Source organism: Notolepis coatsorum (assembly GCF_963971535.1).
Source record: "Notolepis coatsorum genome assembly, chromosome: 13".
NCBI lineage: Eukaryota > Metazoa > Chordata > Actinopteri > Aulopiformes > Paralepididae > Notolepis > Notolepis coatsorum.
This window is the reverse complement of record NC_140177.1, coordinates 110,439,216-110,461,009: the sequence shown is the minus strand read 5'-3', so window position 1 is coordinate 110,461,009 and position 21,794 is coordinate 110,439,216. Positions and strand designations below refer to the sequence as shown.

The 21,794-nt window shown below is 40.9% G+C and overlaps 1 protein-coding gene across 4 annotated transcripts in view; it reads left to right on the top strand.

Annotated features, from left to right (window-relative positions):
* Positions 1-19,410, top strand: part of LOC311239536 (SWI/SNF-related matrix-associated actin-dependent regulator of chromatin subfamily D member 3-like) — a 208,108-nt gene extending 188,698 nt beyond the window's left edge. For all 4 annotated transcript variants that reach the window (XM_084327858.1, XM_084327859.1, XM_084327860.1 and 1 more), the window contains 3 exons: positions 9,367-9,489; positions 11,481-11,582; positions 16,654-19,410. In XM_084327858.1, coding sequence (XP_084183984.1) covers positions 9,367-9,489; positions 11,481-11,582; positions 16,654-16,707 — 279 coding nt within the window. In that variant the 3' untranslated portion in view covers positions 16,708-19,410. The remainder of the gene's footprint in view (positions 1-9,366; positions 9,490-11,480; positions 11,583-16,653) is intronic.
* The last annotated feature ends 2,384 nt before the right edge of the window (positions 19,411-21,794 follow it).

Sequence of the window (21,794 nt, the reverse complement as noted above, 5' to 3'; positions counted from 1 at the left end):
TGCTCAAAGCCCAGTTCGCAAGGTTAGGCATACCAGAAACCGTAGTCAGTGATAACGGCCCATGCTATAGCTCCAGTGAATTTAAGACATTCGCACAGGACTGGGACTTTAGACATGTAACTAGCAGCCCTACTTACGCCCAGAGCAATGGCCTCGCAGAGAAGGGAGTCCAGATTGCAAAGGCAACTGTTAGAGAAGGCTAGAGTAGACAACAAGGACCCATACTTGAGTCTGTTAGAATATAGAAATACACCAGTTGACAACCTCAAGTCACCCGCACAACTGCTCATGAGCAGACGCCTACGCTCTATCCTCCCCACCACCAGTCAGCAGCTACGACCACAGGTTGTAAACCAGAGCACAGTGCGCGCCAAGAGAGAACTATGCCAACAAAGACAGAAATATTACTATGATCGGACAGCAAGACCGTTGCCGACTCTGCAGGATGGAGAGGCCATCCGTTTCCAACAGAATAATGGACAATGGAAGCCCGCCACTGTCATTCAACCAGCAGGCGCTGAAAGGTCTTACCACGTTCGTACTGATGAAGGCCAGGAATACAGGCGCAACAGACGTCACCTGCTACAGACAAAAGAGACTGACCAAGATACCCACCGAACATTGGCACAGGAGGCCAACACCCAGCCCCAGCAGCCGGAGATGGCATCACCGGAATGTCCACCACCTGAAGGCCCAGATGAACATTCTAAGTGCATCACTACCAGATCTGGTCGCATCGTTAAGCCAAGAGTAAAGCTTGACATTTAAGATCCTAAGACCCTACTCAGTGGACCCTGAATCATTACGGCCACGTGAAAGTGAAATGCATGTTAAAAAAAAAAAAAAAGAGGAGGAAATATTGTAATTACTGTAATTATCATAATTGACATGTCTTGAGACCGTTTTCTACTTATATCGTTTAAGTATACCGTTTCTGCCTATATTGTTTGAATATGAATAATGGTCCACAGGTGTGTGAATATAGAACAAACGGTACCCTATATTCTAAACTAATGTTTTCAGGATTCTAGGTTGCCACCGTGAGTTTCATCTTAGGAAGGGAGATGTAATATCCTAGGGATATCTGTGTAGCCCATAGCCTACCACAGCACAGCAATGATGCGTGCGTGATGACGTGTTACGTATTCCGAGTCATCCGATATGCAGACGCTGGTTCATTGTGTTGTCATTGCTGCCCGGGACGTGATAATAAACGGTAACCCAAATAAGCAGTCGCCCGATTCCATCATTCCCTATAGACACTAAGAGTGACGTTTAGCGGAATATTACACTTTTGTGCATGCACACATTCTAAATGTTGAGCTTACGTATGAAAATAGAATACTTTCTAAGAAAAATTGATTTATACGCACAGATATGTGCTTAACCCGTGCGTACGACCATTTCTAAGCAAAGTGTGGGATTTATCAATTTGAACGTGAACTTGACTTTGTGCTTATGTCTACGCACAGCCCAGAGCATGCGTAGCTGGCGCCTGTTGGTAGAATATATTATTACAACAAGGAAATAAGCTTCTGTGCATTAGTTTCAACACTGGCGTGTTCTGTATGAACCGTAATTCATTATAGTTCATTGTAAAATAGCAACAGTAGTGTAATTATGGTCAAAACCCTATAAATAGCATTTGGAATAATAGGTCTTTATCTCCGAATGAATGCAGCATGGTTTATATAGCGTTATCGGAATATACGGGGTGTACTGACTGACTGCGCTCCGCGTAGCTCAACTCGTTATTATTTTGCGCACAGACCGCAGAAACACGGGAACGTTTTGATTATATTTAAATGGCTTTACGTTAAACGAAACAAGTGGAATTTCGAAGCTGTAAGCAGAATACAAGTCATATGAACACCCACGATATAGTGTTCTTCCCCCTTCCTACTGTATAAGAAAGAATAAAAAATGCATTGCAATGAGAACAGGGTGTATGTGTATTACAAAACCCTTGCAATAATGTGTCCCAAGTGAATGAAAAGCATACATGCTCTGGACACAGAGCATATATCGTGTGGGTGATATGACTTGTATTATGCTTACAGAATTCCACGTATTTAGTTTTACAATATCAAAGCCTTTTAATATAAATCAAAACGTTCCTGTATTTCTGCAATCTATGCGCAAAATAATAAGGAGTTGAGGTAGATACACACTCAGAACGTATTACATGCTGGTATGCTGATAGAGTAAACTATTATATGAATATGATATGATATAAGGTATACACTGGTCCGTTGCATACACTGGTATGCGCAAGTTACTGTTGCATAATGTAGGCTATGGCTGCTATTATATGTAATTCATATAGGCTACCTAATAGTATATGATTTTTAGAGGCATCTATTTTGTTGTCGGTATTAGGCTAATACCGACAACAACAGGGGGGGGACCCTGATGTAAACAAGACGAAAGTCTTTCTCTGGTCTGCATCCCCTTAACAATTGTATGTATTGAGCTGTACTGTACTGTACCCATTCTGCAATCTGTTAATAAACTTTTCAATCAATCAATCAAACCACCAACGCCAAACAGTGGTCAACGAACGGTCTTTATTAGTATTTTGAGCTGTCCAGGCAGAATTGCAGCAATGGTCTTAGGGAGCCGTTGATATCTGACATCACCGTGTACAAGTCAGCCTTTTATTTATCCCATAACACCAGTTGTGTCTTCTTGGTTCGACAGCGCCTCAGTGAACAATCTCCCGTGAAGTTTCTCAGAGTTCCGCTCGGGTCAGTCCATTATTTCACATCCCATGGGGGGTGTTTCATGACCATATATGGATAATCATGCACGAGCATTGACAGTAGAACAAAGAGGTATTTATCAACACGGAGGAGCGTAGGACCTGTGTACGCACGGTTGATAAATCCATTTTTTTTTGTGCGTGCACACATTCTAAATTCTGTGCTTACGTATGAAAATAGAATACTTTCTAAGAAAAATTGATAAATGAGGGCCCTGGCCTATATCTGATTTAATTTAGATTATAGTGAAGGAGACAAGTTCTTATTAATTAATTATTAATACATTTTTAATTTAATAATAATAACTTCAGAATAATAATAATCATGACATTGCATTACTGCTGACCAGCACCTATATCAGAAATAAATGTTTACTGTATTGATCATCATCTCAGAAGCAAGCATTTGAAATGTCAGTGCTATAGCCTTATTTCTAAATCAGCTTTGCGAAGGCTATTGGCACTCAGCTTTATATTTCTCGAACAAGTTAGATACTGTTCATAACTCATAAGATCTATTTTCTTTAGTATTCCGTTCATTTTGTATTGTATTTCGTTTACTTCGTAATGTATAGAGGAGTGCAAAAGAATATAATCTTTATTGTCATTGTTGGTCCAACGAAATTGAGTTTAGAGCATCACCACATACAAACATACTGAATATAGCTAATAACATCAATAATATAATATCAATGTCCTAAGTGCAATAGTGCTAGTGCAAATGAATAGTATGACAGTCCAGTTGAGTTAATGGATGGAGTGATTTCTTGATTTCTAATTTCTTTTCTTTTTTTGGACAGCGCGCTAAACTTGACAGCACGCTATTTCGACACACATTTCGAAATAGCAAAGCTACACACATTGGGCGTGTCTGCGCATGGTATCTCATCGAGCAATGTGCTTTGTGGATAGCTTGCAGACGCAGAGTAGGCTCCGTGAATGCAATTTGCTTCGTGCAATCCATTCTCTGTGGATTCCGCCCACAGTATTTCTGAGATCCATAGATGTCCCTAGAATCAGATACCAAGAACATGCAAATGGACCATATTAAAAAAAAGTCTTTAAATGTGTATTATACGTTCTTATTGAATGAATGAGATTAAAAAAAATTATTAAATATTTTTTTATTATTATTTTGTAATTCATTTTGAGTTAATTTTCATAACGCGATAATTTGCTGTGTAATTAATTAATCTAATTAACGCGATAAACTGACAGCCCTAATTGTAACCAATAGGTGGTAGTGGAAGCCCTCTCTGTATTGGTATAGAAACGTGGGTTTCATTCATAGAGAGCCTGAAACACCTGAAGGCCCAATTACAGTTGTGGGTATCTGTAGGTAGAAGAAGCTGTATGTGGGGGTTGTGGGTATCTAGGTAGAAGAAGCTGTGTGGGGGGGGGGTTGTGGGTAGAAGAAGGTGGGGGGGTTGTGGGTATCTGTAGGCTACACGCACCTCTGAACTCCATCTCCCCAACAACACACGTGAGTGCTTCCCAGCAGCAAGGGGGCAAACTGATTGCTCAGTTATACCGTCGTTCTTCAGAGCCGAACACAGCGGTGAGAAAGCCCTCTATTTGATTGAATTGAATTGATTGAAAAGTTTATTAACAGATTGCAGAATGGGTACACTACAGTACAGCTCAAAACATACAATTGTTAAGGGGATGCAGACCAGAGAAAGACTTTCGTCTTGTTTACATCAGGGTCCCCCATTTTCAATTCATCATATGACACACACGACATACAGATAGACAGTACTGCTACATCTATACATTTATGACATACCAGATTTGCAAATACAGTACTGTTTGTGATACTAAAAAAATCCAGAAAGAGTGTATATACATTTGACATAGAAGCTGTACATTGGAGGAGGTTGGGTAGGTGGGGTGGGGCTGTACGTGGGGGGGGGGGGGCACACTGTACATTGGAATACTGACATACATTTGACATAGAAACCGTACATTGGAGGAGGTTGGGTAGGTGGGGTTGGGTGGGGCTGTACATTGGAGGTGGGGGGGGGGGTTGGGTAGGGGGGGGGAGCACTGTACATTGGAATACTGACAAGGCCATACTTGGTCTTTACTGTACAACTGGGTTAGGACATTTGTAGGGGCCAGTTTTGAATTGCAGTCTCCCGTAGGTGTTCTTTGAGAGTGTTTTTGAAAGTGGGTAGTGATTCACATTCCTTTACAGCTTTGGGTAGGGCGTTCCACATTGATGTGGCATAATTGCGAAACGTGTTTAGTCCCTTGTTTGAGCCGAATCTGGGTTTTACATGATTTGTGGAGCTCCCTCTCAAGTTTCAAGTTTCAAGTTTCTTTAAAAGTACAGAATACTTTTATACAAAATGCTTCTTACTGTTACGCTCCAGAGACTGTGCTAGACAAGATAAGTATGAAATAAAATAAGAAATAAAATAAAATAGTATAGCATGTAATAGAAGTAAAAATAGAAGTAACAGTGTTCAGTATAGACATATGTACATGGGTCGTGATCGTGGTATTCACTGACCTTTGGGAAGTATTTTGACATGTACATGGGTACATTGGTCGTGTAGTGTATCTTGTAGACCAGGCCCATTGCAATTTCCTGTACTCTGTCGTCTACTCTAAGCCATCCTAGGTTGGCAAAGTGGGCAGGGGTGAGGTGGGTTCTAGGAGTCAGGTCAAGCAGTAGTCTGACTAGTTTGTTTTGAGATGTTTGTAATTTGGTTTTTAGTGCCTTTGAGGTGCTTTGGTACCATGAGGTGCAAGCATAGTCGTAGTACCCTTGAATGAGTGCTCCTGCCAGAGTCTTCAGGGTATTCTTGTTTACCAGAGAGAATCGAGTTCGTTAGTTGACCTTTTTTATTACATTGAATGCCATTTTGTCACAGGAAAGATTAGCCTCTAGGATGGAACCCAGGTAGGTAATTTCATCTTTCCTTGTGACAATATTGTCACCCACTGTAACTGAGAAGCCGTCGGTCTTGCTGAGTTTGTTATTTGAACCGAAGAGAATGGACTCTGTTTTGCCCATGTGTAATGATAGTTTGTTGTCGGCGAGCTATATGCAGATTTTGCCTAGTTCCGAGCTGAGGGTTTTTTCAACCTGTAACTTGTTCTTGTCAGAGACCAGCAGGGCTGAGTCGTCCGCAAACAGGAACAAGTTGCAGTCACAAGCTGACGACATGTAATTTGCATAAATTAGGAACAGTAGTACCAGGTGTCTTAACTCAAAACTCAGAGCACTGTGACCTGGCTTGGTTTCTCTACCGTGCAGCCAGACGGTAGAGCCATATTACCTGACCGCAAGTTCTCACGTCTCATCGTTGGGACTGTTTACATTCTCCCAGCCTCCCACTGACAACATTCTCTCTGTTGCAAGGTTAGCAATAAAGTTTTTTTTTCAGCCCTTTTTTTGCCCCCCTTACTTGATTTTCGGGGTCTTTTTTTGTATTTCCCCCATTTTCAATTCATCATAATAAGCGTGACTTTATATGTGCGCTAAAGTTCGCGTTTAAAGTGCTTAGAAATGCCGGTAAATGCCGGTTCATTCATGCTTTGAGGCACGCTTCCTGACAGGATTTTATAATATTGTATTTTATAATATTGTAGCTTGACAACTCTCTCAGCTGAGAGTCAAGAAAGCGCACATATAAAGTCACGCTTATTATGATGAATTGAAAACGGAAATGAACCGATTAAAAAACAATCCGTAAAAATGAACCGATTAAAAAACAATCCGTTTCGACAATGTTGACTGCAAACAAGTCATTGATAAGCGACGGCCATATTAGACACATAGCCATAATTTAAGATATAGTTTATGCATTCGCAAATATGAGAGCTCTGTCATTGAAGTGGGTGGTGGCACACAACGCGGTTCACCCTGATGTAAACAAGACGGCAGTCGTGTAGCGCGGAAACAGCTGTTCGCGCGTCACTCATAGCGAGGGGGGCGTATGCGTGGAAGGGGGCGTGCTTCAGCGGCCAATCAGAGCGCAAAACGGGAACCCGGAAACACAACTGCGTTGGTAAAAGCATACACGCGTACAGGCCACCGTACTCGGGGGCAAGTACGGGAGGGGCGATAGAGATACACCTGTGTGATGTTGCTACGGAGTTAAGCTAATAAAGGATACTCGTCACAACCACAGCAGAGGACTCACGTATTTGTACTGTGAAGTAACACGACAATGACAAACGTGTTGTTTCTGTTTTTCTTTTTGACATACTTGCGGCACACGGAACAAGTTAACAACTCACCACTGGGGGGGGGCAGGTGGCGCACGGAGATTACGTTCGTCACCAACACCGGGAGACACTAGGATTCGCCTGTTCGAATCCAGCTCCCGGCGTTGCTATCAGCTTGGCTGGCCTCTCACACTGATACAATTGGCTGTATCAGGGGGTGGGAAAGCTGAAGGGTGGGTCCTGGGCGTTGTGGACAGCGACCCCTACAGTTCGGTCGGGGCGCCTGCTCAGCGAGGGTTGGAACTGAGGAGAGATAGTGTGGCCTCCCACACGCTACACTCTCCCCGGTGAGAACCTGCGCGGCCAGGTTGGCCTGCCCCAGGCTGCACATGCGTCGGAGGAAAGCATGTGACAGTCTCCGGTCTCCCGGACCAACAGTAGGGGAAAGTACGCAACAACCAGGAAGGGTGGGATGGGAGAAAAATCGGGAAAAAGAAGGGGAAGAAAGATATATAAAAAAAAAAAAAAAAAACTCACCACTGTCTACAGCCCCTGCATCATACTGTAGCCTAGCCAGTCTCTTGAAACTATCTTCAAACTTCCACTGCTCTGGAAACTTTCTTTTGTCAGGTGGTCCCACTCATCCTTTTCGTCTGAGAAAGCCGCGGTGGGTTTTCTTTTTAGCGGCCGGCTTACTCCTTCCATATGGTTCCACATATTTATAACCCATTAACGTTATTAAGCTAACGTTAGCTAATCGGGCGTAACGTTACAGTGCAAGCAGTGTAAACAAGGAGAGATTGAGGGCTGCAAAAAAGGCGACTGTCCTTTATTTTACATGACTATTTTGTTCAAATCTGCCCGCCATTGGCGCTTTGCGGGTGCTTATTCTATTCCCTGTATATATATTTTTGTATTTTATTTTTTTATTATTTTTTAAACAAACACATAAACAAACATGACAATTCCCTGTATATATATATATATATATAATTGGTAAACTGTCGGGGGCTTTTTTTGCCCCCCTTAACTGATTTTCGAGGGCATTTGGTAAATTTTTTAGGGCATTTTGCCCCAAGCCCCCGTTAATTTCTAACCCTGCTCTGTTGCCTTGTGACACTTCCAGTCACCAACACCATGGTGATTTGATGAATAATTGAATCAGATTAGGATATCAACCTCAGTTGTGATAAACAAGTGTTTTCTGTAGTAGAGCCTAATCAGAATAGCGCTCATGTCAGCCAGGGAAAACAGTTCATAAATACTACTATGTACTATGCTGCTATGTCTATACTACTATGTACTATACTACTATTGTCTATACTACTATACTATGCTACTATGTATGTACTATGCTACTATGTCTATACTACTATATAATATGCTACTATGTCTATACTACTATGTACTATGCTACTATGTCTATACTACTATATAATATGCTACTATGTCTATACTACTATGTACTATGCTACTATGTATATACTACTATGTAATATGCTACTCTGTCTATACTACTACGTACTATGCTACTCTGTCTATACTACTACGTACTATGCTAATATGTCTATACTACTATGTACTATGCTACTATGTCTATACTACTATGTACTATGCTACTCTGTCTATACTACTACGTACTATGCTAATATGTCTATACTACTATGTACTATGCTACTCTGTCTATACTACTACGTACTATGCTAATATGTCTATACTACTATGTACTATGCTACTCTGTCTATACTGTCTACTACGTACTATGCTAATATGTCTATACTACTATGTACTATGCTACTCTGTCTATACTGTCTACTACGTACTATGCTAATATGTCTATACTACTATGTACTATGCTACTCTGTCTATACTGTCTACTACGTACTATGCTAATATGTCTATACTACTATGTACTATGCTACTCTGTCTATACTACTACGTACTATGCTAATATGTCTATACTACTATGTACTATGCTACTCTGTCTATACTGTCTACTACGTACTATGCTAATATGTCTATACTACTATGTACTATGCTACTCTGTCTATACTGTCTACTACGTACTATGCTAATATGTCTATACTACTATGTACTATGCTACTCTGTCTATACTGTCTACTACGTACTATGCTAATATGTCTATACTACTATGTACTATGCTACTCTGTCTATACTGTCTACTACGTACTATGCTAATATGTCTATACTACTACGTACTCAAAGTGAAGCATTCAGATTCGGCACTGCTAGACAAACCATGCCACTTTACCCTGAGCAGCCAGAGGTGTAACCCTCCTGCTGACATGTTGTACACAATTTGTGAATCACTTTGGATAAAAGCATCGGCTAAATGTAAATGTAAACAATGTATAGCCAATTGAGTGTGGTTGATGACGTGAGTATGTGTCTATGTCTCTCTTTAGATCCACGAAACCATTGAGTCCATCAATCAGCTGAAGATCCAGAGGGACTTCATGCTGAGCTTCTCCAAAGAGCCCAAAGGATACATCCAGGACTGGATCCGCTCCCAGAGCAGAGACCTGAAGGTGGGGCATGTACAGCTGGACATTATCACTTTTCATGTGCATACTGTAAACATGTGTTTAAAAGCTGAGTCCCAATTAAATGCACAGTCCTTTTTACTGGCCAGGTATATCTATATACGTTTTGACAAATTAATTAATTATTTTAGCGGTTATCTCCATTCTCTGTCTCTCTGTCGCTGTCTGTCTGTCTTTCTCTCTGTCTCTCCCTGTCTCTCCCCAACTGGTTTAACTTTATGCACAACTTAGTGTCTACAATGATGGAATCAGTCTGTACAGAACACAGCTCAGACACAGCTCTGCTGCACTCTGTCTCCCCCTTTGGAGCATATTAGCTCGATTTAGCTGTACTTCTCACATCTTGACAGATGCCTTGTGTATCTTGAAATGAATGAAAGAGGAGGGTTACAGATAGAATTGTATCCACAACCTATACAGTATGTTTTCATTTGACTATCGGCAAGAAAAAGGTCAACTGTCCAGAACCTTGTTGTACACGGAACATAGTTAATCTACGCTAATTGTCCTCCACCTGTGTTCAATTGTAATGATTCTTATTATTTGAGGATAAAATCGTCTGTTCTTGGAGGATTTGTTGTTGAAAGATGCATACATATCAGGAAATGGGTATAGAAAGATTTCAAAGGTGTTTAACCCTTTACTATCACACTACAGACGGTTTTCTGTAGTGTGATAATAAAGGGTTAACCTTCTGTAGTGTGGTAGTGAAAGTGTTAACCTGCTGTCATGTGGCAGTGAAAGGGTTAACCGTCTGTCGTGTTGCAGTGAAAGGGTTAACCGTTTGGTAGTGCAGCAGTGAAAGGGTTAATATTAGAGATGTTCCGATACCATTTTTCCCTTTCCGATCCGATTCCGATACCTAAGGTTTGGGTATCGGCCGATACCGATATTTATCCGATACCAGTGCATAAAAAAAAATTAAAAAAAAAATTATATAAATTATATATATATATATATTAATTTTTTTTCAGATACTGTTATACTGTTTTTTAGTAATAACTGGAACGTATAGTATTTATTCAACAACAGGTGATTGTATAGATTTGTATTAGTATCATTAATCAATGAGTATGGGCTGCAGCACTCCAGATATACCCTACTCCAATGATCCACACGGACATTAAACGGTGTTGCACTCGCTACTCAGTGGCTCTGCAGATATACCCTATTCAGTCTGTAAGCTAGTGGCAGATAGAACGTTCATGTTGTGATTTTTGATGCAAAATAAATATTCAACATTCTCTTTTGAAACTCCGCCTCAGACTCTTATCCTTTGGCACTTGCTGTACTTTGCTTGCAGGTCTGCAGCCATTATTGCTGGATTATGTGAATAGCACCAACTTTAGACACGGTAACGTTATCAAGCTAAGCTAACTGACCTAGCTCGTCTTCCCGCATTGACATTAAGATAACGTTAGTAATAGTCAGCTAACGCTAGTCCGTAGCTACTTAACTTAAATACAATTCACCGTGGGTGCATTATTGTTGATAGACGGTCACGGACAGTGTTAGGTCCTGGAGAAAGGACAGGCGATCATCTGATTTGATGTAACGTTAAAAGCGGATGTTGTTCCAACTAGCTATCTTTCCAGCTAATGCTATCATAACACCAGCCAAACACATCCCGATTCCCGTCCGAGCTCCCCGTCACACCGCACTGTCGGGGACAATGGAATTTAAGAAAGTGTATCTGCTGTTAAAATGACACAGCATCACACTTTAAAACATGTTCATTTTATAATCCTTACTCTCCGCAGGACTCGGCAGGAGATAAATTACATCATGGGATCGGAGGCTAGAATTTACGTGTACTCGCCGATACCGATACCAGCATTTTAGGCAGTATCGGCGGCATTTCCGATACCAGTATCGGTATCGGAACAACTCTAGTTAATATCCAGGTTCATGTCCAGCCTGCAGGGTGTAATAAAGCCCTCTTGTATCTCTGATCTCATCTTATTTCTTGGCTTCAGTTGATGACTGATGTGATGGGGAACCCGGAGGAGGAGAGGAGGGCAGAGTTCTACCACGAGCCCTGGTCTCAAGAGGCCGTCAGTCGTTATTTCTACTGCAAGGTGAGTTTTTGGTCTGTACGCTTTAAAGGTATTCAACAGAGTTTTTGACCACTAGTTGGTTAAATTGGCTCTATAGAGCATAGTAGGATACAGGGGTTGCAAGCAGGGGTTGACGTAGAACACAAGACAGCTGGAGCTGGAGGTGTGTAAATATGCCCTGTGCTTCTAATTGATTGGTTTAGACCAGGCGTCCCCAAACTTTTTCCTGTGAGGGCCACATAACTTTTCCCTTCTCTGGTGGGGGCCGGGGTCAGTTTGTAACAGAAAAAGTGTGACGATCGCAGGGGTGCCTAAACGTAAACATTTATTTTCCAGAAAGCCACACATAACCAAATATTAATAACCCTTTCCGGGATGCGTGTAGCTTTATGCCAAGCAAGCAGTGCAAAAATTTACCGTAGTGGCATGCAGTAATGCGCCTTTCATTTTCCGCCGCCCAGCGCCCAGGTCGCGCGGAAATAGGCTGTCTATTGCCATTCTCTTTGACAAACTCTAACCTTAACCAGCTCCTTAACAACGCCTAAACTTAACCGTTCTAACCTTAACCAACTCCGAAACCATGCCTAACCTTAACCATAGAAATTATATTGCCATTCTCTTTGACAAACTCTAACCTTAACCAGCTCCTTAACAGCGCCTAAACTTAACCGTTCTAACCTTAACCAACTCCGAAACAATGCCTAACCTTAACCATGCCTAACCTTAACCGGCGAAATAACCTTAACCGGCGAAATAATACACGTTAAAAAAAAATCACGTTAAAAAATATTTTCGATGGGATTCGAACTCGCCAGCAAACAAGCCATAGGATCCACAGCCATGTGTCCTTGCCAATTGAGCTATTGGTAGATACTGAATAAGGGGCGGTGACTTATATATATTGAGCTCCGCTCAAGGCGGGATCTCATGCGCATGCGCGGGCACCTCGCGCGAGCACGCCGGCGCACGCACGCACCTGAGCGAGCACGCCGCCGCCGGTGCACGCACGGTAGCATTTGTCTGAAAAGAAGGGCGCTTTACCGCACTAGCGTGCGGTGACGAATGCGGAAGCATTTTTGCACTGCTTGCTTGGCATTAACGTACAGGCTTCCGGGATCTTCACAGAAAAAAAATTCAGGAAATAAATAATAACACTATTAACACTTTGAGTGCCAGCAGGGGGCGCCAGAAATATCGCTTGATTGCCAGCGCTGTAGTCAATGGGAGGGCGATCACATTTGAGAACACATAAACTATATCTTAAATTATGGCTATGTGTCTAATATGCCCGTCGCTTATCAATGACTTGTTTGCAGTCAACATTGTCGAAACGGATTGTTTTTTAATCGGTTCATTTCCGTTTTATACCATTCTGAAAAACGCTCGTTTTTTTAAACTTCCAGAAAAATAAAGAGTCTGCAGGAATCGCGCTTTACTGGAATACACAAAACACGCTGTAATTTTTTGGCCTATTTATGAATCGTTTTCAAATAAACGCTAGATTATCGATAGTATATGTATACTTATGCACGCTAGAGAAGCGGGCTGAAAAATCTATTATCTTATTTCCTGATCAGCACACACACACTCACAGCCACACACACACATATGGGACACGCTGAGATATAGGTGAAAAGAGCTCTGATTATCCCAAGACTGGTAAAATAGATTCCTTACCTCAGATCAGATGTTCTCCAAAAAGATTATTCCAATTCCTGATCGCCATTCCAAATATCGATTGCGTTTATTGATCCAACCCTGGGTACTGGAAACACATATTCCACGCTGTTCTGCGGCTCGGCAATGAATGGGATCTTCTCCGGTTACATGCCTGACAAGTAAAATGTGGATTCCGGACTCTTTTTTTCCCATCCATTTCATTCAGTCCAATCCAATGGGTGCAATACCATCCGGAGAGACGATAGGGGGCGGTATTTTCCCTGTTCGAGCTCAGATAGATCCCCACTGGTAACGTGAGGCTAGATTGATGAAAGATTTATGGAAATCGATAATAAAAAAAATAACGGTTAAATAACGAGATTTCTCGTTCTTGGCACTCAACGCATGGCATGAACTAACGAGATTTCTCATGGCTGGCACTCAAAGTGTTAATGAAATAAATAACACTATTTATGAAATAAATATACAGTACCTACAGACCACCTAGCTCTAGCTCTCTACTATTTAAAAGCACAGTGCAGGACACACTCAAAGGTTATCGCACCTCAGAGATGGCAGTGGACATGTATGACAGGCCTTGGGATTGAGGAACATACCAGCCAAAGGAGGAAGCAGAAAAGGATGGACGAGTATGTAGTTGAGTCATTTGTGGCACAAGCTCAGACCTCAGCTCAGGAGATCAGCTGAGACAGAGACTGTTCTATCCAGTCCTCGACAGAATGCTGCAAGAGCTTGAGAGCATGTTCTCATGAGTTGGAGAACAACTTATGAGAGGCATACAGGCATGTTATCCAGCCTCAGACCAGTTTCTCAGTGGAATTGCTGCAACCCCTCGCCACACATTACAATATCCAACTACTGCCAGAGGAGATCACAGTTGCAAAGTGTTTCCTGGCCAGGACAGGCAGAGATGCAGTCCCTACTATCCAAAGTGTCTTTCCCCTCCTGGATGATAATAATAATAATGCATTTTATTTATAAGGTATCAGGACACTAAAAAAAAAAGTCCACAAATCGGTGAATGAAAAAATTATAGGATCAAATGAAAACTACTACTTACTAAAAATGGATGTTTAAAAGTACTAAAAACCAACAAAAAATATCAAACACTAACAAACATTCAGCACAGACAATGGGGATGCTGCCATCTTAAACAAAAAAATACCACATTCGGGGCCATTTGGATCCGTCTAAAATCACTCTAGACGGCCAGCATTTCTAAACAGACTTGCATAGTCCGTGGGGCTGTTTGTAGAGCTAAATCTATACTTTATAGTATTGCTATCTGTCCATTCTCATTGTCAATTGAGACCATAAACCATCCCTTCAAAATGGCTTAAAGAAATAATTTTTTCATCAATACGTTCTCATTTTATAGCATCTTGAATATAAGCGTTATAAGGGATTTCGGCTGGTATATTTCCTGGAAGGCGAGATACAGGCCGCTAAGCTAGTAACGTTAAATCCAATGGCATTTCGGCTATACAGAAGCTAGAGTTAAAAATCAAACTGCATATGATCGATATGAAGGTCCACCATGAATGCATGAAGGGGGGGGCGACCTTGTTTCTGATGATTGATTACCAATAACGGCGTTAGCCTCAGTAGCCACATTCGCTGACCGGGTGGATGGCTATCATAACAATGCCTGATCAGCATGTAATTTACGTGAAAAAGATCTTACCGTGGGCCGGTTGGATCCCCCAAAGGATTTCCCAGTTATCGATCACCATCTGGTAGATCGATATGTCCATTGGCTGATGATATATTCCTTTACTGCACACTGAAATCCGCGTCCCAAAACGTATTCCAAGCTACAGGCTATAGGCATCGCTTCATGTTAGCAGAAAACTACATTGGAGATCCAGAAAAAATAAGACAACTTCTGCCACAGGGAACACTGCATTATCGAGATAGCGCCCCTAAGAGGATCTGGCCGGTAATGAATTTTGTTTTCGAATTCAAAGAGTAGGGTACTTCTGCAGTGCTGCTCGGTGACATCCAGTAGGTTATTACAATGGAATAAAAGCCAAAACAACCTTGCCACGGACATGTCCGTGGTTGGTCCTTTAAGCATGGCGCCGAAACACGGAGATCTCCGTGGTTGGCCGGGAAACAGTTAAAGCTCCGGGGCTCTAGGGGGCCGGACCAAATGTGGAGGCGGGCCGGATCCGGCCCGCGGGCCGTAGTTTGGGGTCCACTGGTCTAGACTCTTTCTAGACGATCTCCCTAGAAATTTAACAAGCTAACAAGTCTGTCAATCAAAGGAGGTTGGGCTTCCTACAGCTTCCCCAAACTGAATGTGAAACCTAACCAGGATGCGTGAACACTTTAGGCAACCAACATGCGCTTCCGCGTTTCTCTGATTGGCCGAGCGCCTTCCGCGTTTCGTTACGGCGCAATCAATACTTCCATGCGTTAGGGACCTCCATGTTTTGGGGGTATTCATCAGAAAAATCGGATCCGGGATTCGGCTCCCATCAGTCGGGCAAGAACTGCGGGTTTTCAGCCTCTCTCCTCTCTCCTAAGGGGGAGCTTAGTATTCCTGCCTCTGAGGAGCGCGTCGCAGCTCATGCGCGCGCTCTGCCAATCAGAGCAATTCAGAGCAACACGGAAGCGCATGTTGGTTGCCTAAAGTGTTCACGCAACAAGGATAGGATATAAACAATTGCAAGAGCAAAAAACGGCAAAACATTTTTGAAAAGGTTCTATGACATAGCACTTTTATTGAGTTTGTAGATTATAGAACAAGAACAGAAAAACATGTATTTTGGGGTAATAATGTGAATATAAATAATAATAATAATAATAATAATAATAATAATAATAATAATAATAATAATAATAATAATAATAATAATAATAATAATAATAATAAAAAAGAAGAACTCTGTTGGATATCTTTAACAATGAAGTGCAGGATATAATGCTATTATCCAGAATGCAATGTGCATGTAAACAAACTTATTTTGACCATAACTATTGAGCCCAAGGGGAGGTCGGTCATAACCGTCCATAGTTTCTAAACAATTTGTCTTTAGACAATTACAAAAGTAAAATTGTTAAAGGAACACGCCAACATTTTGGGAAATTAGCTTATCGTCTTCTCCAGAGAGAGACAAGAAGATAGATATTAATGGAAGTGGACAGTGAGGGGTAGCCTAGGCATTGTCCAACTAACACCTCTCTCGAAGGCTACCCGTCACTGTCCGCTTCCATTCATTGTGCTAAGGCAAGCTAGGCTGACGTCTAGCCAGATAGCTTTCTACTGAACACACAGAGGGAACTGGTATCTATCTTCTTGTCTGTCTCTCTCTGGAGAAGATGGTAAGCTAATTTCCCAAAATGTTAGCGTGTTCCTTTATATTCATATGGAATATCACTCAATTAATAGCTTGTTCTCATTTTTTAGATTCAACAGCGCAGACAGGAGTTGGAACAAGCGCTGGCTGTACGCAACACTTAAACTGTTCCCTCAGAGAAACAGTGGCACAAGACTGTCCTGCTCGTCCTTGCACTGTACTTACTCATCTCTCTCTGTTTCCCTGGACTCGGAGGGCCGGCCTAGAATAGCGAACGTCGCTAACTGTCTCCCCACTGTTGAAACGCACACGCGTGAGTGTCGTGGCGGGCTCCGGCTTAACTAGGCTCGCCTAGTCTTCTTTCTGCCACCATTTCAAATGGATTCTCATCAGGAATCCTTTCCAGATGTCCTTATTTACAACATTTCTTGTGGTGAAAGAACTATTATTTTGGTTCCAGAATCACACTGTAACCATACGAGGATAATTCTACATTCTCCTCAAATCCATTCTTTGTCATGTAAGGACAATTTTCTCCATGTGCTACGTAGTTATCATGACTGTATTGGACTTTTAGAGGAACATGAGCAATCTTTCCAGGATTTGGATTCACAAGCATTACTCTACTGGCTTAACACTAAATGGAAAACTTTCACAAATATTACTGTTGAATGTAAATGTATTTCACGTCAAGATGTACAAAATAATTTAAGACATGTCATAGGACATGAAACATTGTGAGCCACCATTTTGTGGAACCACCTAATCTTATCATGCGTTTCTGTGAGCTCGTTCACTTCCATCCAGTGTTATTTACAGTTTCAAATCCATTGGCCTTGTTGCGTCATCCAGCAGGGCTCTTTGTTCCATTTAAATTAGCATGTTATGTGTGCATTATCATCAATTTGATGAAATTGTACATTCAAATTTAATTGGAATTGTCTATGAAAATCATTGGCCTTTGATTGGCCGAATCAGCATAATGTGTTTTAAATAATTGACGCTTTAGATAAGAAGATATTCCTTTATACTCCCTTGGGGAAATTCGCTTTACCAACTATTTTAACTTTGCACTGAAGAACCATATAAGTCTGTTTTTTTGTACAGCCCATGTATTTGCATTTGTGAAGTTAATCTAAATCACTTGGAGTGTGAAGATGAAATATTACAATAAACCTTGACTGTCTAACTATAAGTGAAGTTAGTGAACACAACACTCTAACTTACCATCTTTAGATAATAAAGTACTCGACCTCTACTGTCTTCAACTATGAGTGAACACAACACTCTAACTTACCATCTTTGGATAATACGTTTTGAAAACAATGTTCCTCTAATAACTTAAAACAGACTTATATGGTTCTCTGTCTGAGTTATTCAATTGTAGGCAGGTCATCTCAAATCATAATTGAATCCAACCAAAATAAAAAGATATCCCACGCACAGTTTTAACAACCAAATATTTGTACACAGTCATATTAGGCCTAGTGTCCATATAGGATATTTTTCCAAGCTCTTTTTTCAGTGTTTCCCAAAGTGGAGAGAGCAAATGCGCATGTCTAAAGAAAAAGCAATGCACCTGGCATCTTTTCTCACATCGTGACATCACCATTTTTTGTGTGGCCCCTTGGAAACGCGTTTTAAGAACGCCATGTGGACGCAGGCCCTTATGTGAGCGTCGCATTGTATCACAAATGCACATTTACATTTTATGTTTGTATTCACTTTTATGGTGTATATAGTTTGGTCCACATGTGTCTCGTTCTTGTTTAAATGTTAATCGTAGAGAATAGGTCATGAAGGTGAAGAGTTCACTGAAGGACTCCCGCATTCTGGGGAGGAAGGCCCGCTGTATCCACTCACAGGATGATCATGAAATTCCAAATAAACCCTGCTACAATACCTAAAAGAATAGGAGGTTGTTGAGAATATGGCGAAAAGCAACCAAAGCGAAGGATATCTATTCTAATTTTCAACTTTTTTGCCTCTTCCTTTTTTATAAACGATACAGAATCTCATCGGGAGGCCGGTGAAAACGTGACACTACTCTGACATCCGTTTTGGATGAAGCAACTAGCTTTACGTACAGCAATGATAGTAAAACGTGGCTCTAGGTGTACTGTATGTGTCTCATGATGCCAAATCGCTACACTGAGAGCTGACTGAGATCGTATATTATTAAGGCTTTTTCCCATGTCATGACAAGAACGGATGCCAATGTGAATTATGTACATAATGCAGTGAGGTACACGGAGAGCACATTGTACACAAACACACTAGTCCCCTCTCATCCCTGTTTTAAAATGTCACATCAGTGTCCAAAGATGTACAATGAAGAGGGAAGTGATTTAGAAATGTTAAAACTATAAACTTGTCAAAATGCTAGCATGAAGGCCAGACTTTTTAGTTTTCGTTTTTTTTACGGCTGACAAAATCTTTCACGTTGAAGAGCGGTTATTGCTTGTGTGCAGACCGTTGGTACTGCTTGTGTCTATAACATCCTTATTAGCACCACTTTGACACTGTAACTAGCAAAGCAGTGTTTTGAGGCTTGTTATGCCACGCGTAATGTGCCACCCAGCTGGTTGGCACAACGGAACTGTAACAGTCCATATCCGGTCATTCATTCACCTCATTCATGTGTAAATAATGTGTATTGTTTGATTGTTTGTTTATCTTGTTTTTGGGGTTAATGGTTTTGAGACTTAATTCGTTTATAACCCTTTAAAATGAGGGAACATGCATTTGCTGTGATATTTTTTCTTTTCTTTTTTGAACTATGCATGCTGGCTGGGCATCTGCATTTGAGGACTTTTGGTGCCACAGAATGCACCGTGTTTGTACTTATTAAAGGAGATGAAGACTGACTGTGTGTCTGATAATGAATAATTTGATTGCATTCCTTCTTCAGTGCATTTACTGTGAATCATGGAAACCCACGGGGCTCAAGATTCAATAGGTTTATTCATCACATACATACACAAGACAATAGTGAAATGAAGGTGGCCATGCCCGCTTCGATTGTGCAAAAAATACAAATAATAATAGAATAGGAATAAAATAGACATGATAAAAATACTAAGATAAAATACAAAAGGCAATGGGTCTCATTCCCCAATATTTTCCAAAGAGTTCTCTTGGAAGACTTATCTTGGAACCGACTGAGACAGAATCAATGACAAGTTCACTCTGAGTCCTTAACACGCTGGTAATATGTCTTAAGTGTCTCAAACGTTCGCACCTGAGATATCTGCGTTGGGGAATGGCACCAGTCTGAAACATGAACGTGCATCCCCGTTCAGGTCATTTGCATACAAAACAGCGCCTCCAGAGCTCCTTATAAGGCAACTAATGATGCAGCCGTGGGAAAATGGATGCGGAAGCGTTTTGCTACCCATCGAAATTAGATTAGCTTAATTGTATTGTCATCATATATAGTACAGCTCGGGCACCTGCAGCAGCGTGCGCACACACACGCGCGTGCAGTACTGTATAGCCTACGCGCGTAATGAATCAACACAGTATAGGCTTATTATTCCATTAATGACTTGTTTCATTAGGATTTAGTAGATACTATATATGCTCTGCCCTACATACAGTATAAGGACTGTACTTATACTGTATGTAGGGCAGAGCATATAGTATCTACTAAATCCTAATGAAACAAGTAATTAGAATAATATAAGCCTATATACTGTTCATTCATTAGACACGTAGGCTATACTGGCGCACACAAGACTTATGGAATATTAATGCAGTCTATTTCCACACGATTAGCTTTTTTTTTTTTTTACTTTATTTTTTAGCGTTTATCGCTTTTCTGGTCAAGCATGACCGACAGATACAGGGTGAAACGGGATATAGAGCAGGGGAAGACATTCTGGCAAATGACGGCGGGTCCGGGAATCGAACTCGGAGTCCACCAGATCCGTGACGCAGCACGGTTTTCCCCGACGCAGAAATAGCGCCGAGATATGCGGTGAGCTACTGGAGCTCCCCCCACACGATTAGCTTTAGTTCTTATTTATTTATCCACTGTCATTTCAGTGTTGGTGTATAGGCTATATAGTGTATTTCAATATACGTTTAATTGATTAATGATATATTCGAAGGAATGCAGGTTTATAGCTATATCAAACAAAGGTCTGTCCCATTGTATACCAATCAATGGGATATATTGCATGTTGACCTGCATTCTTTCAAATGTATATAATTAATCATTAAAACATATCTAACAAATAAGAAATACAAATTCCACAGAAGGCATTAAATAATTATTATTTTCAATCATTTCACAATAATTGCATAATTGTGTTTGAATATCTGAGTAATTAAAGTAATACATTTGTCCAAAATAGCTGGTTCAGATATGGTTAATCCAGCTGCCCTGAGATCAGATGAATCCATATTATTTATTTTTCCGACATCAAATGCGTAATTTCTTATCGTACAAATATTGTCATATTTATTTTAATTATGATTAAGTAATTAATTCCAAGGAGGCCTGTAGCGTTGACATGAAGGAATCACTATGAGAACACAGGGTCTCATTCCCGAACGGATTTACGACCAAAAATGTCCTCTTAGGCAGATTTCTGCCCATTTAAGACATATTAGGGCTGGTAGCGCGATTCCCCAAATTTTCCTGAGATCAGATTTGAGCGTGGCTGGGAGGAGATTTAAGAGTGCTGAGGAGCACTCTTATGATTGATTGACTAATTGAACATTTTATTAACTTGACAGACTGTGTTCTCATAGTGATTCCTTCGTGTTAACGCTACAGGCCTAATTAAAATAAATATGACAATATTTGTACGATAAGAAATTACGCATTTGATGTCAGAAAAATAAATAATATGGATTCATCTGATCACAGGGCAGCTGCTTAACCATATCTGAACCAGCTATTTTGGACAAATGTATAATGACTTTAATTACTCAGATATTCAAACACAATTATGCAATTATTGTGAAATTGTTGTACATTGGAGGTGTTTGGGGGTGGGGGGGACACTGTACAAGCAAAACTGTACCTTGGAATATTGACAAAGCCATACTTGGTCATTTACTGTACATTGGAGGGGGTTGATATAGCTATAAACCTGCATTCCTTCGAATATATCATTAATCAATTAAACTTATATTGAAATACACTATATAACACTGAAATGACAGTGGATAAATAAATTATAACTAAAGCTAATCGCATGGCAATAGACTGCATTAATATTCCATAACAAGTCTTGTGTGC